Source organism: Camelus ferus, chromosome 1 (assembly GCF_009834535.1).
Source record: "Camelus ferus isolate YT-003-E chromosome 1, BCGSAC_Cfer_1.0, whole genome shotgun sequence".
In the NCBI taxonomy this organism is placed as follows: Eukaryota; Metazoa; Chordata; class Mammalia; order Artiodactyla; family Camelidae; genus Camelus; species Camelus ferus.
Genome location: NC_045696.1, coordinates 64008526 through 64024219, shown reverse-complemented (window position 1 = coordinate 64024219; position 15694 = coordinate 64008526). Strand labels below are relative to the sequence as shown.

Here is a 15694-nt window from a genome sequence, read left to right as displayed (position 1 = left end):
GAGTGAGAAGAGTGGACTCCATCATAGACCTCTTAAATACCTTTGCGATTCCCCTAGCAGGAAACATCTCTGCCTGGACTATCTCTGCTCCCTTCCTAGGCTCTGGAAGCTGGTAAGAGGCTGTTAAGCATCATATTTGCAAGGGGTGGAGTTTATTTGTCCATTTTCTGGAACTTCAGACCAGGAAACAGCAATTAAGAAATCAGGGATCAGCTGTGGGACGATTTCCATCTTTCTGCTCAGAACCAGGAATTGTTTCCATCCCCAGGCTTCCCACTCTCCACTGCTTGTTGGAACAAGTTGTAAGAGAATCCTGTTTAACAAGTTAAGCACTGGGTTTCGGTTTTGTATGTGATCCTACAAAATGGCCCTTGGAGTCTCCTCTTAGTCTACGTTTGCTACAGTCTCCAAACTCCCCCTACGTGGCCCTGAACGGTTACCATTTTGGTTTTGTGTTATTACTGTTATTGTCATCATTGTTGCCACAGCTGAGCCTGTGACACATCTTCCAATTTTAATAAAAGTTTCAGTCCTTTATATGAATACATCTCATGACCGCTCACCAATCACCTGAGTGTCGATCTTCTCATTTTAGGTTCACAACAGTCCTGAGAAGCAGGCAGAGAAAGTGTTACTACTCTTATTTTATCAATAAGAAACTCAAGGCTCGGGGAGGCAGTAACCAACCAAGCTCCCTGTGCTATATGCTGGTAAACGAAGCTTTCAAGCCTGTGGGCCAGGACTTTCCATTTCACAACCTCTGCCCCTTCCTCATATTTCGTTTGTTTTAATATTCTTCTTTTGTTTGTCCACCTGTTTGTTTATGCAGTTAAAGATGCTGGAGGTCAGCAATACTCTGAGGCCAGGCCCATAAGGCTGATTTGGGATGCCTGCTTCTCCAGGTGAACGGCCACCTAACAGATTAAGCAATCTGTTAGTTGTAGGCTCTTGACCACGTTTTGTTTGTTTCCTTTGCAAGTTAAGACAACTAGGTAATAACAATTGACAGTAGAGAAGCTGCTGAGAAATTGACTTTGGTTATTTAAAAAAAACTGACCTTGAGCTCATAAAACCAGCTTAAACAACTGTCTACACATATATAAATTTAAGAGAAAGCAGTCTGTGTTATAAAATGTTTTAAATATGAATGTTAGCTAGTCATAACCCAAGTTGTATTCATTTAATATGATGAGAAGGGAGTAACCCAAATACATCTGAATGACAGAATACAAAATAAGGTCATTTGGCAGACATAGCAAACTCCCTAGATACTCCTGGGTGATAAACCCTGTTACATAGATTACAACACAATGTATGATGCTACTAAGAGCTAGTATGCACTGAGCATCTACTAGGTACCTCCCACCACATTGATCTTTGTATCTCTTAGTTTTTATTGAATTTCATCAATTAATATTAGAGGTAGGTATTAACATCTTTTTATACATGAGAAAACTGAGGCTCGGCCGAGTTGAGCGGTTGATCCAAGGTTGCACATTTTAGAAGGATGAAGCTGAGATTTGAATTGAGCTTTGTCTGGCTCCAAAATCTGTGTTCTTTATAATGTTCTACATTGTCAATGAAAGATTGGCACAGTGGAGGATCTGAATTTAATCTTAAATTTGGAGAGAAAAAAGGTTCAATTTCTCTAGCCCCTGCAGTAGCCATGAATGGGCTTACCTTTAGGTCTGGCTTCCTTATGGCTCTGTTGATGATATACTCCTCATCGGAGATGAGGGGGTGGTTGGGAGTGAGAGGAAATGTGCTGTTTAACGCAGACAGGTAGATCCACACTACCTTTTTCCAAGAGTAAGTCTGGAATTCATCCTGAGAAAATAAACACCAAAACCCCCGGGAAATTCAGAGAAGTCATCAGGCTAAAATTCAACCTGAAAAGCATCATTTTAACATAATTCTGTAAGTTTATGGAGTTAATAAACATTCTAGATAGAATGATATGCCTTTGAAAGCTGGTAGACCCAGAGCCTTGAGAGAAAAAGCCTTGTCATCTCTTACTGAGGAACTGGGATGTAAGTATGAGGCACTGGCCTGAGTCATGAGGCAGAGTCTTCGGCAAGAGCTAGTTTTTCCTATTACCTTCCAACCATGGGACTATGGCCAGATGCAAATTTCATACTGAAAAAAATTAAAAAAATAAAAAACCCAAAAACCAAGCAAGCATTCCAAAGTGTTTCTGTAGGTCTCAAAGGTTAAGAAACCAGGTCAGCTGAACCATCCCCATGTTTTGAGACTTGACTTCAATTCCACCTCTTCCAGAACAACCCTTTAACACTCTTTCATGGGGGTGGAAGCAGTCTGGGTGGGGGTCCTGTCACTATACTAACTCCAAAAGATTCTAAGACATCCGAGTGGATTTTATGTGTAGCATTTACCCATTCAGATAATAACCATTGTTAATATCACATCAGTTTGTAAGGGACCATTCCGGTCCCTGTTACTCTGCTGCTCCCTATAGTTCTATTCAGTGATGGAGTCATCAGTGAATGGAAAAGGGACGTGGCTTCAATTAGGGTCATGCATGAAGGTAGCTTCCTAAATGATACCTGTGTTAACTTCTTGACAATTACACATGGGCATGTTCAGTTCATGAGTTCAGTCTTTTCCCCATTCATTCATCAGATTCTCACTGAGCGGTCGCAATTCTCCACATGGATGAGATATGAGGGACAGTAAAACACGGTCCTTACCTTCAAGATAAGCTAGGAGAACTAAGTGAATAATCCAAGGCAGAAGGTAATTGGGAGCACAAGAGAGGCCTGGTAAACTTCAGGAGCTAGGAAAAATGGCCAAGGAAGTCAAGCCTGGGAAACAATGTGGTGCCTGGGGAATAGAGGTCAGAGGTGAAGACTGTCTCCACCACACCCACTTCTGCCATGAAGAGTGTCTGAGCTGACTCTGCAGAAAGCAGAGGGAAGGTACAGCAGGTGTTGATTCTCCTGCAGAGAAGCCCACCTCTATACCTTTGCTCTTGCTGCCTCCTTAGCCTGGAATGCACATCCTTCTCTCTTCTCTTTATGTCTTCATGGGGCCAGATCCTAACTATCCATCAGGGTCTGGCTCAAAGTTCACATCATGGGAACCTCTCTAATTTCTCTGGGTGATCTTTCCTCTATATCATCAGGGTACTTGAGATGCTTACCACATCCTACCACACTGCATCCCCCTTTGCCCCTTCACCTTATGACTTCTCTTGGACTGTGGGTAGGGAATCATGTCTGGTGCATGTCTTGTGCTCCTGCCAGGCTCAGCACAGATTCTGAGAAAAGAAGAGAAGGAGAGTGAAGAGAGAAGCTCAGGGAGGGAGAGGAGGAGGTAAAGCACAGCCAAGGAAGTAGGGAGGAGAGTGGAATGAAGAGGAAGGGAGGGAAGCAAGGGAAGAGAAAGGAAAGAAAAGGAGAGAAAAAGGGGGAAGGAGAGGAGGGGAGGGAAGAAACCTTAGTAGAAAGTTGAAAGTTAATGAGTTAATTTTTAAAGTCGGTAAAATTGGCTCTTACCTCATTTTAAAACAAATTACTAAATTGAATCAAATCAAATGTGCATGGAGTTACCTTCAGAGACTAAGAATGACCAAAGATGGCTACGTTTCCAATGATCAAGCCACTGAACTGGTGGACGTGTTTTGTATACTGTGGACTATGTGACCATCACCCCAGAGCACACCATGACGTAGCTCAGAAATACATAGCTTTGCTTTTGAGCACATCGGTGGCTCATGTTATGAGAAGAACTTTGAGTTTCTAATAATAACAGTAATAAAAATAGTTAATATTTATTTAGCACTTACTATGTTCTAGGCACATAATGCTACATGTGTATGATCTCATTTAAAGCTCAAAAACCCTATGAGGTAGTTGCTGTTCATTCTCCTCCCCATTGTACAGGGGAGGAAACTAAGGCACAGTTGGTAACTATCAGGGCAGTGATTTGACATTCTCATCCTGTAGCCCCTCCAGGGTCCCATCTTACCCTCTGCTCTAGTCTACATTTTGTTTAAAAATACAACTTGATTGGATTGCCATTATTATATCCAGCCTGAACTAAGATTGCCAAAGGACAAAGTTTCAGTGAAAAACTTGGTATGAAAAGCACATCATACTACTCAGCCATAAAAATCGACAACATAATGCCATTTGCAGCAACATGGATGCTCCTGGAGAATGTCATTTTAAGTGAAGTAAGCCAGAAAGAGGAAGAAAAATACCATATGAGATCGCTTATATGTGGAATCTAAAAAACAAAAACAAAGCGTAAATACAGGACAGAAATAGACTCATAAACAGAGAATACAGACTTGTGGTTGCCAGGGGGGCAGAGGGTGGGAAGGGATAGACTGGGATTTCAAAATTGTAGAATAGATAAACAAGATTATACTGTATAGCACAGGGAAATATACACAAAATGTTATGATAACTCACAGAGAAAAAAATGTGACAATAAGTGTGTATATGTCCATGAATGACTGAAAAATTGTGCTGAACACTGGAATTTGACACAACATTGTAAAATGATTATAAATCAATAAAAAAATGGTAAAAAAAAAAAAAAAAAAAGAAAAGCACATCATTTGTAGGTAAATAAGAACACAAATGACAAAAGGAGCATCAGCACCAGAGACCTCGCGTCACCAAGTAAGGACGATGATGGAGATAACCTACTCTTGGTCCTCTTAAACGAAGCACATAATACTAACTACTAAATTTCCAATGATTACTTAGCAGTTTATAAAAAACCTTTTGTGTCAGTTGTCTTCTTTTAGGATCACAATTCTCCAAAGTCAGTATTATCGTCTCCATTTTGCAGATGAGCAAACTGCCCACCCACAAGGCTACTAATTACCCAAGCCAGTCTGTTACGGGGAGTAAGAGAGAACAGAGACCTGAGACCAGGTCTTCCCACCCTGAATCTCGGCTCCTTCCTCTCTGTTTCAACAAGTCATCCCATGGTTTGTGGCTCATGTATAAAAATCACCTTGAATTCTGCTCTGTGTAACAAACAGCATCCAGTTTCTCAGAATCTCTGATCTCCTGGCAACAGAGAATCTGATTCCTAAAATCCAGCTGTCACTCTCTGGCTCTGTTACAACCACAAACAGACCTCTGGACTGTCTCTAAAACAGGAAAGGCAAAGTGGAACATTGGCACTCCCAAGTTCTCACGGGCCAGTGTTAATCCAATGTACCAACTGCATGCCTTAGTCTAGGTGAGTATTAAAAGATGAAATTCGTCTTGTTACAGTTGGTAGCATCACTAAATTGAAGAAGGTGCTTGGATATATTTGCCTTTAAACTCATTTCCTGTCATTCCCTTTTACCACCAGGGTCTTTTAACTCATAATTCTGCATAATGCAAAGTAGAATTCTTGAAGTTAAATAAAGATGCCACAGTGAAACATTTTTCCTAGAATAAGGCAGTATTCTTGACTTTTGTCTTATTCACTACCCTGTTAAAGACTGTAAAATCATCCATAGTTTTTAAAAAAACTCACCCACATTTTTTGGGGGGCGAGGCAAAGAAGTGAAAGGGACAGTGTGTCCCTAAGAAGTGGTCACTCGGGTGACATCATCAACTTCTCTGTGTTCAGCTTGGTGTTGTCCAGGATAGAAAGAGCACAGGCTCCTTTGTGAGTTCAAATCTCAGCTCCACACCATGTTGAAAAAAATCACTGCAATTCTCTGAACCTGATTTTTTTATCCAGGAAGTGGGGAGATAAAAGACGTGTCATGGATGTTTGAATGTTTGAAGGATTACATGCAGTAGCACTTAATGACCTGGTCCGGGGTGTGGCCCATAGCTGGGTGTGACAACTGCTGGTGACAGAGCTGTACCCCACTTCCATAGTGTGTTGCTCTTGGGATCTTTCTGTAAATAGAAACTTATTTTCCCTTTAAGGAAACTTTAGAGTTTCTAAGAGTCTATTTCTCTTTTCTGGAGAAGTCTATTTACCTGGAAAAGGCTATTTCCATTTCTATCTGTTTCCCAGCTCTCTCAAGCAGTTAATGATCTTTAAAAGCCCTTAAATGCACCAGAAGAACCACCACTTACAGTAATTGCTTTGTAATGCAAATAGTCCAAATTGTTTGCCTGATAAATCTTGACTTTTTAACACCTCAAGTCTCATTGAATAGACTTTACCTCCTCTTTACCAAGAGAATTAACCAGATCTGCCTTTGAACTCTTAAAGAGGAGGACTTCAAATAATTTAAGAGTGGATTTCAAAGAATTGAATGTACACAGAAGACTTATGTTTGACCTGGACCGAAAGAGAATAGAGAAGCAAACTTGGGCTTTTTTTTAGTTCCCTGTGAACTTGAACTTTCTGAACCTGGGAATGCTAACTTTTATACTGAATAAAATGAGTGACCTTGCTTATTTTCCTTCAACTTTTTGCTATAACCTCCTCATCTCTTGGAATTCAAAAGGAGTGTAATGGTCACTCCACAAAATGCAGTATTTCTGAGCTTGCCTTCAGAGGAAAACAGTAACCCATTGCACAGTTCCGGACATATTAGGAAATCAGTATTTTTCACTTGGAGATGGATACACTGCCTTGGATCTGAGCAGGATCCTGACAAGAGCCCACTGTGGTCTGTCGTCTCCTCTGGGGCCCCGGAACTTGGTGGGAAGTCCTCCTGGACTGAAACCTCCCACCTTGGTGGAGGTTCTCATATATCTGGGGGTCCTCCGTTGCTGGCTGCTGTCCTCCAGGCTCGCTTCCCATTTTGTCTGTATTGTTCAGGTGGCCTCTGGGATTTGCTTCCCATTTTGTTTGGGTGGCTGACTTCTGCTTTTGGGATTTTGTTCACCATTTTTTTCCTGAATTTTCTTCTTATAACACTGAGATTAAGACCCTGCAGAAGGCAACAATAATTCTAAGGGCCTGATGAAAATGTCTATGGTTATTATGGCCATTTTGAAAAAATATTAAAAAACAAATTCTGATCCTAAGGGAACAGAAGTGCTTCTAGGAGGAGCTTGCATCTCTCTCGCTGTACCTTTAGGACATAAATGTTCTACCTGGTCTTCTCAGGAAACTCTTATCTAGGCCATCTCTAATTCCTAAGACCAAAAAACAAAGGAAAAGAGGCTTTTTAACTCAAACTGCTAAAAGGACTGTCTTGCTCAAACAGCCTCCTTGAAATTGTCTGTCAAAGGCAGATACAAATCTTATAGTCTTTCCCACACATAATATAAGAATTTGGTCCTATGAGGAAGGAGGCAGACATCATTTATTCCAATTGTTATTTATAAACTAGTGACTTTTTTGTTGTACCCAATTCATGACTAAAGTTTTAAAATGAAAACTAGGAGAACTCTGTCTGTGTCTGCCTGGACATCTTTATGTCTCTGTATGCGCCTTAAAGACATCGTGTGTTTCTAACTTTGGGCAGAATTGCCAAATTAATCTGTAAAAGAGTTCTATTTAATTGGCTTAAAGAAAATTAAATACTCAAATTAATTCTCAGAAATATAGTAAAAACTAACCCAAATGAATTTCAGGTTTGTGTGATCTGGGAAATATTCTGTATTAAATTAATATTCAGTAGTAAAGGTAAAGTTTGTTTTAATTAATACAGACATGCCTTTAGAGTCATCAGCATTATGTATAATATTTTTATTGTACCTAAGTTTACTAAAAGTCAAATAAGTTATCTCTGTTACAAAATTTGTCAGCAAGAAAAATAACTTGGTATGATATTTTCATAAGTAAATTAAATAAATGTAGATGGGATAAGAGTTTTTAAGTAAACTCTTTTAAGAATAATTGTGTTGTATGATGTGTCTACCTCAAAATAGTTACCCCAAACCTTTTTGGAACTTGAAACTTTAGGGTCTTGCTAAATTAAGTTAAATGATGGAAATTTATTAAATATCTAGATAATTCCCAAATAAGATACTGAAACACTAATTACTGAAGATAGGCCTCCTTTTACAGAGAAACTAAAGGTATTTGGGGACTATTAGAAATATGTTTGGTTCTTTTCTATAAGAAAGCACAAGTTTTTAAAAATTATAAAAAGTAATTATAAATTTGCCAATCTAGATTGCTAATGCAAAAGTTCATAATTGCTTACTTCTTGATTTTTTACTAAAAATGAAGGTTTCTAAGGCTTAAATATTGTAATTAATATATGTAATTAAAACTACCAATATTAATAAGGACAATATTTTCATATTCAATGATATGTTTTTAAAGGTATAAAGATTAGAAAAGCATTTTTTTAAGGGAAAAGAAAATAATTTTGTCCAAAAGTTGATTATTTCTACATGGGAAAGAAAACAAAGGGCAAACTTAAACACATATAGAAAGCCATAGAATGTTTGTAGGGAAAAAAAATTTTGGAAAGAATTTTATGTGCAGTCAAGACTGGCTAAGATTGGGATGAATTTAATTAAATGAATAAATTTTAATATCAAAAGTAAGCTGGTGCAAAATTTGGTTTTTCTCTGTTAAAAGGAAAAGGTTTTTCGAGATTATTGGTCTGGTCTTAATGAGAAATTGTAAACAAGGATTCTCTTTACCTTTAATGTTATCTGTCTAGAAAACAAAGTTTCTACAATGTGTAGCTAAGGTTATTTATAACTATATAACCTTTTACATTTGCCTATGAAGTCTTTAATTGTCATTTTGGTTAAATGAACAACTAAACATTGTTTCACAGTGATTTATGAGCCTACTTGTCCAAGTGTTTAAAAAAAAAAAGGCATTTGATATTTTTGACAAACTTCCCCAAATCAAATTCTAAATGAAGTCTTTTTAACTCAGAACTAACTTTGAGGTATGAGATGTTCCAGAAGACCCCTGAGATAGCCCACAGATTTGTTCTTTGTCCTTATAAAAAGGGAGATGTTAAACAAATCAGGCTTGTTTGATCTGTTAAATTACATGGGAAGTGTTATCAAATAAGAAGTAATACTGTCTTCTTTATGTTGTGTCTGGATAGGTATATACTGTAAGTGTTTCAGAAACTGAAATTTCTGGAAATCTAATATGTCCTGGCATAATGTTATCAGGCATAATCCTAGTTATTAAATTAAAGTGTTGTATGCCACAGAAGAAACCTAATTCCCTTGTCAATTGCATTGTAACCATACCATTTAACTCTTTTATCAAGTACATATAGTTATTGTTTTACTCTGATGCTTTTATAAATACGTTTCATCTTTAGAGACATTCACATAAAGGACTCTGACACTTTCTCTAGAGGACAGGTTTCTGACAAACTTTCAGATCTTACTATTGAACTGGGTAAGAATTTATAGCACTCTAAAGAAGAAACAATGGCTTCATAAAACTGCTAGCAAAAAACCAAGCTCAAGAATCAATTCTAGAGGCAGAGTATAGCTCCAGTGGTAGAACACATGCTTAGCATGCATGAGGTCCTGGGTTCGATCCCTAGTATCTCCATTGAAAAACCAAATAAATAAATAAACCTACTCACCTCCCCCTGCAAAAAAAGAACAGTTCCATAGGAATGAGTGAACTGATGAGGATGATTATAACTTTTATGTTTTTTATTTAAAATATTGACAGTTATTTTATATTTTGCTTTTCTAGATTTAAAGAAACTTTTTCTCTCAAGCTGTGACTTGTAGCAGTTTGATAATGCACACTTTGCAAACAAAGATAAAACTTTTATCTTTTTCTCCCTACCTTATCCCTCTAGAATTTGGAAACTCTTAGTGAGTATTCTTATTTTCATGGCAATATGGTTATTTGCATAAATTCAATAAGATTCTGTTCTCCTTATAACAGGACACAATTGAAAACATTGGTTATATAACCAAGGCTTTGACGGGAATGTCCTGTTTGACAGAGACATAGATTAACTCAGATATGACCAGACAGCTGTAAGGCACTAAGATTGACTTTATGGAGCCAATAAAGACTCTTGGAAATAGCTGCCTAGTATCATGCTTACAGAGTTCCACAGAAACATTACCAGTTAAGTAAAGAAGGTCAGTTCCTGGCAGGTGCAGGAACCTCAAGATATTTTGAGGATCTCAAGCAGAGAAGAATTTACCCAAATTTGTAGGTGTTGAAGTTCCTGGCCTGGAGAGGCCTTTTAAAAGTTCAATCTGAGATTCCTTATGAAAAGTTCCTGCAAAGCAGATTTAAAAGAGCCTATATGATCAGTTGCTATTTTTTTTCACTCATGTAAATAATCAGGCCATATATATTGAAAACAGACTTATGTTGCAAACAAATTAGTCTTAATTTGGCTATATAAATGAGAATGATTTTAGAGAGAAAAATTAGGTTTCAATAATACATCTTTGGTATATTCAGTTCTAGTGCTGTTAATTGTCTTTGAGATTTGGGCAATTACCTGTAAACTAGACTAGATCCTGAATTCGTCCAGATTTCTCCAATATCTGGTATGACTCTCCAAACTAATGTTTCTGGTTTTTCTTCCATTCTTTTAACTTGGAATCATTGAGAACTAAAATTGCCATTTACCTAAACACCCAATGACATCATAGAGGCATTTCAAACTGCAGAACAGGCTTCATCTCCGACATCTAGAAACCTTCAGCTGGCTCCCCTCTGGACTTGGTGGTTTATTGCAATCCAGATTGCAACTAGCTATGCTAATTATTTTTCTAGTTTGTTCTCTCTTTTTTGTTGTTAAGCTGTTTATACTTTGTGTCTCTCACTGCTATATTATGACACCCCTCACAGGAAAAATGACAGCTCAACATCTGGAGATGATTGAAGAGCTGTGAATTTCTCCTGTTTTGAATGCTGCCTAAGACACACTTCCTAGATATCTCTTTATTGCTCAAAGGTGGTCATAAACTCTCTAAAAGCATACACCTCCCACATGACCACGTCTCTCTCTCTCCTCTTATGAGACATGGCTTTCTGGGAATAAGCCTTCCTAGTGCCGAGGGAGTTGAGACCAATGCCGAATAACTAAATGGTTGATCATCAATGCTTTCTAAAGGAGAAATTTGAAAGAAAAATCAAACTGGACTCAATATTGCTAAGAGAGCTCTCTTAAATGGAGCCAGGAGGCCATTAAGGAAGTGTGACATGCACCTCTTAGCCTAGATAGAATCTGAACTTTTGACTTGATGAAATCATCCACAACACCTGCCAGAGACTCAAGGTATTTCTCAGACCCTTACCCTAAGACAAATCATGTCAATCTATCTATTTATTGGGCCCCTACCCTAAAATGACTGATTTTTAAGGACAAATATTTTCTGATCTGTGTTAGAGCCAATCACAATTCTCTCCAGGCAACTTTTAACAACCTTGTAGGTTTTTTGTCTTTATAAGCCCCTGACACTTTCTCGTCCCCAGAACACTCTTTCAGGGTTACCTTATATGTCTCCCAAATTGCTGTTCTTAAGACCCCAAATAAACTCTTATCTGTAGCCTTTTGCATTATTTTTGGTTGACACAGGGTATGTTGAACCACATCCTCCAAAAAGGAAGTGGGGTGGGGGGGAGGTGACCAAAGCAGGAAAGTTATATGACAAAGCAAACACAATATCCATATTTTTATGTAAAAAGAAGAAATCCTGAACAACTCAGCATAAATTTTGTTTTCACTGCTTACAGCTCTGGATTCATGAGCATTTTTTTTAACATTTTTATTGTGATACAGTAAACTACACATATTTCAGATGTACAATTTGATGAACTTTGATAGATGTATACATCCATGAAACCACCACCACAATCAAGATAGACAATGTTTCCATCACTCCCCAAGAGGTGCAATTTTCGAATTCCCAATTTATCTCTTCCCACCGCCTTTACCCTCTGGTAATCATAAGTTTGTTCTCTATGTCTGTGAGTCTATCTATATTTTGCAGGTAAATTCGTTTGTGCCCCTCTTTTTTTTTAGATTCCACATATAAGTGATATCATCTGGCATTTTTCTTTTTCTTTCTGGCTTACTTCACTTAGAATGATGATCTCCAGGACCATCCATGTTGCTGCAAATGGCATTATTTTATTCTTTTTTATGGCTGCATACTATTCCATTGTATATACCACATCTTCTTTATCCAGTCATCTGTTGATGGACATTTAGGTTGTTTCCATGTCTTGGCCATTGTAAATAGTGCTGCTGTGAACATTAGGGTGCATGTGTCTTTTTGAATTATATTTTTCTCTGGGTGCAAGCCCAGAAGTGGGATTGCTGGATCATAAGGTAAGTCTATTTTTAGTTTTTTAAGGAACCCCCATATTGTCTGCACCAATTTACATTCCCACCAACAGCATAGAAGGGTTCCCTTTTCTCTATATCCTCTGCAGCATTTATTGTTTGTAGACTTTTAATGATGGCCAGTCTGACTGGCATGAGGTGACATCTCATTGTAGTTTTGATTTGTAGTTCTCTAACAGTTAGTGATGTTGAGCATCTTTTCATGTGCTTGTCGGCCATTTGCATGTCTTCTTTGGAGAGATGTCTATTTCAGTCTTCTGCCCATTTTTTTTTACTTAGGTTGCTTTTGGGGGGGTATTAAAGTGTTTGTATACTTTGGAAATTATTCCCTTATCCATCCCATCATTTGCAAATATTTCTCCCATTCTGTAGGTAATTTCTTTAACTTCTTTATGCTTCCTATGTAAAATGGGGAAAAAGTAATTTCTACCAGTGAGGACCAAATCAGGCAACATACGTGCAAATCCTTTGCAAACTATAAATCACAATATAAATAGCCCTGTATTGTAGATAATGGCCTCAAAACTATTTGTCTTAATAAAAAATCATCTCTGAGAGCCCAGCCTACAGAGTTTCAGGGATTTCTAACTGAATGCCTAACAAAAAATGATTTAAAATGGAGGAAGGGGGAATGGTATTCAGAAGAGGAAAGGAGTACCTAAAAGAAACATAATGGCGGCATCTTCTCTTACTTTCTCAGCCATGGCTTTCACTTTAGTGTCTTTGTGATAAAGTGTTGGTGGAAATCGCAAGACCATTTATTAAAGAGTCAATTCATTTACTAAATTAAATTAAATTAAATAAATATTGAGTACCTGCTATGGCCATGTGCTAGGTGCTATGGGAAATAAAAAGCCATGGCCACTATCTCCAAAAAGCTTATAGTCTAATAAGAGAAAAGGCTATAAAAAGGTATGTAACTTACTAGGGGAAAACCCTGAACTTAGAGAGTCAGAGACAAGTTCAAGTTCTTTGTCCATGCTGTCCCCTTTACCTGGACCATTCCCCATGTGCTCCTCCCCACCAGCCACCATCACATTCTAATTCTTTACCATCCTCTGATGCTCAGAAAAGCCTTTCCTGGTTTTCTTGACTTAGTCATATCCCTTGTCTGTAATCCTACAATAACCATGAACCTTTCCTAAGTACCACTTATGACAGTCAGAGGTTTGCATTTATTTGTGTAGAGATCTGATGAACTGCATGAAGTCAAGAACCCAGATTTTCCTAACCGTCATACTCCCCCCACTTCCTACCCACGAGCTAGCGGTGTGGCTGGCATACAACCTGTGCTCATCAAATTTATGAAGGAAGGAAGAAGGGAAAGAGGGAGAAAGGAAGGGAGGACGAAATCCTGGCTGACACTTAGAAGGTTGCAAATTCACTTGTCCTCTCTGTATCCTCATCTGTAAAATAAAAATGAGCATGCCATTTCCCAGGGTTGTTATGGGAATCAAATAATATAATCAATGAGATGCCGTTTTATAAAATGTAAAATGAAATGGCATTTTAATGTAAGGCAGACTGCAGAAAGCATTACAGCAGTCAGTTAAAAATACAGAGCTAAAAGAGAATGAACAGGTGATTAATTCCCTCTGGAATTAGGGCAGAGAACGGATCAACAAAGATTTAATAGGGAAGGTGGTATATGGCTGAGGAATGAGTAGGTTTTAGTAAGTAGAGATAGAACATCTACTTTGTACGTTTACTGTGTAGAGGGTGTGTGTGTGTGTATGAGTTGACTCCTCTCCAGAATGTCACTGTGTGAGAAGAGGGATTTCCATGGCTGTTCATAACTGTATTCCCAGTGCTTATCACAATGTTTGGTACATAATTGATGCTCAATAAATACTTACTGAATGAATAAATAAGGGAACGAATGAAGGAAGGAGATAGGAAATATCAGAAGAAATTTTATGAGTAAAAACATAGACAAAACAAAGTATCTGGTTCCCTTAGAAAATGATGCTGATGTGGGGAGCCTGGGCTTGGAGAGACCAGGTTGCAGAGGAGAAGGGAGGGGTGGAAGCAGGAATCCAGGAAACATGAACACAGACACTGGTGGCTGATGAGTGTCTGGTGGGCTGGTGGACTCTGCATGCCATGTGCATGGCCGGTTTGCCAGATTTCTAAGTGTTCAAACTACAGCCCGTTGCACGACATCTTTAGGTGCAACAAGGGAAAACGTTCCCCGTTAAAGCATTGGAATGAAATGCCCGGAGGCAGGCCTAATAGCCCATCATCACAAGTTCTCCTCTGCACTTCGGGAGCCTCTGGCAACACGCGACATACAATGACAGTGAAGGGAAAAATGTATTTGTAATCATGATAAAGATGAAAACTATGGAAATCATCAAGAGCATCTGAATTCAAAGAGGCCAATGAATGCAAATCATGTTATTTGCATAGCAATGTGGCATCCTCCAGATATTGGTTAAAATTCAGAAGTAGATGAATAATAAATAAAATGCCATTTTTTACATTATAAAATAAAAATGTAATTACTCTTATCTTTTGGAAAAATCTCATTCTTAGAGGTCCTTAATAAGAAAAGGGGAGCAGAAAATAAACTGGGTGCTAAAGACTTCGAGTCGGTATATCACATTACTATTTTTTTTAGTGTTAAGAAATGATTACCTAATCAGTATCTGTGATAATGATCTGTAATCTTACATCTGTGAGACTGATGATAAATACCAAGTACTGATTTTTTAATAACATGAAAAACAGATGCAACACATTTTCAGGTATCAGTCACCCAGTCTTTCTTCCTGGGAAATCTTTACTGTCCAGCTATTATAATTCAGATAATGTCTTTCTTCAGGTGTCATTTTAATGCAAATAACCTAACAGCAGACTTTTAAACTATTGGTGCCCAAAGCTTATTTTAATCTAAGGCTCTCAGAGTAAAAGTGTTTGAAATAATTGAGTTCTTGTCTAATTACATAAAGACTAATTTAGCACCTCATTTATTTGGAGAGTCTCTGGCATAGCAAATCCATTTAAACTGACGCCCAAGAGCAGGTAATTAAAAATTAAAGTTGAAATCAAGATGAGAACGTCAAGATGGAAGCTGATTTCAATAGCTCTGATTATTTGTAGAGAGCAATGAAAGGGAGAAGGGCAAAGAAAGAGGGGGGAGAATGGAACGCAGCCCCCTAAGGCACTTATGCCTGTTTGAATCCTTCCACTATTGGTCCAGTTGCAAAGCTGACCCCATGCAACTAGGAGAGGTGACCTGACTGAACACGGATGACGGCTGGGGATTCCTAGCTACAGGACGCCTTCCCCATGTCTCCTGTCCTGGAAGGAAATGCCAGGGCTCCTGGCTAGTGAGGGAAGGATGCAGCATCCAGATGAGTAGGGCCATTAGACATCGGTGCTTCTGGTCCATAGCAAAGCCCTTTTATACAGCAAGCATGTGGAGCTGCTTGAGCAACAACACACACACACACAAACACACACACACACACACAATCAAAATGGTCTTTG

General features: G+C 38.3%; 1 protein-coding gene across 1 annotated transcript in view; it reads right to left on the bottom strand.

The window, feature by feature from the left end:
* Nucleotides 1-15694, bottom strand: part of ATP13A4 (ATPase 13A4) — a 157767-nt gene that overhangs the window by 103087 nt on the left and 38986 nt on the right. Inside the window, exon 3 of the mRNA XM_032481961.1 lies at nucleotides 1681-1827. Within this exon, the coding sequence (XP_032337852.1) occupies nucleotides 1681-1827 (147 nt within the window). The remainder of the gene's footprint in view (nucleotides 1-1680; nucleotides 1828-15694) is intronic.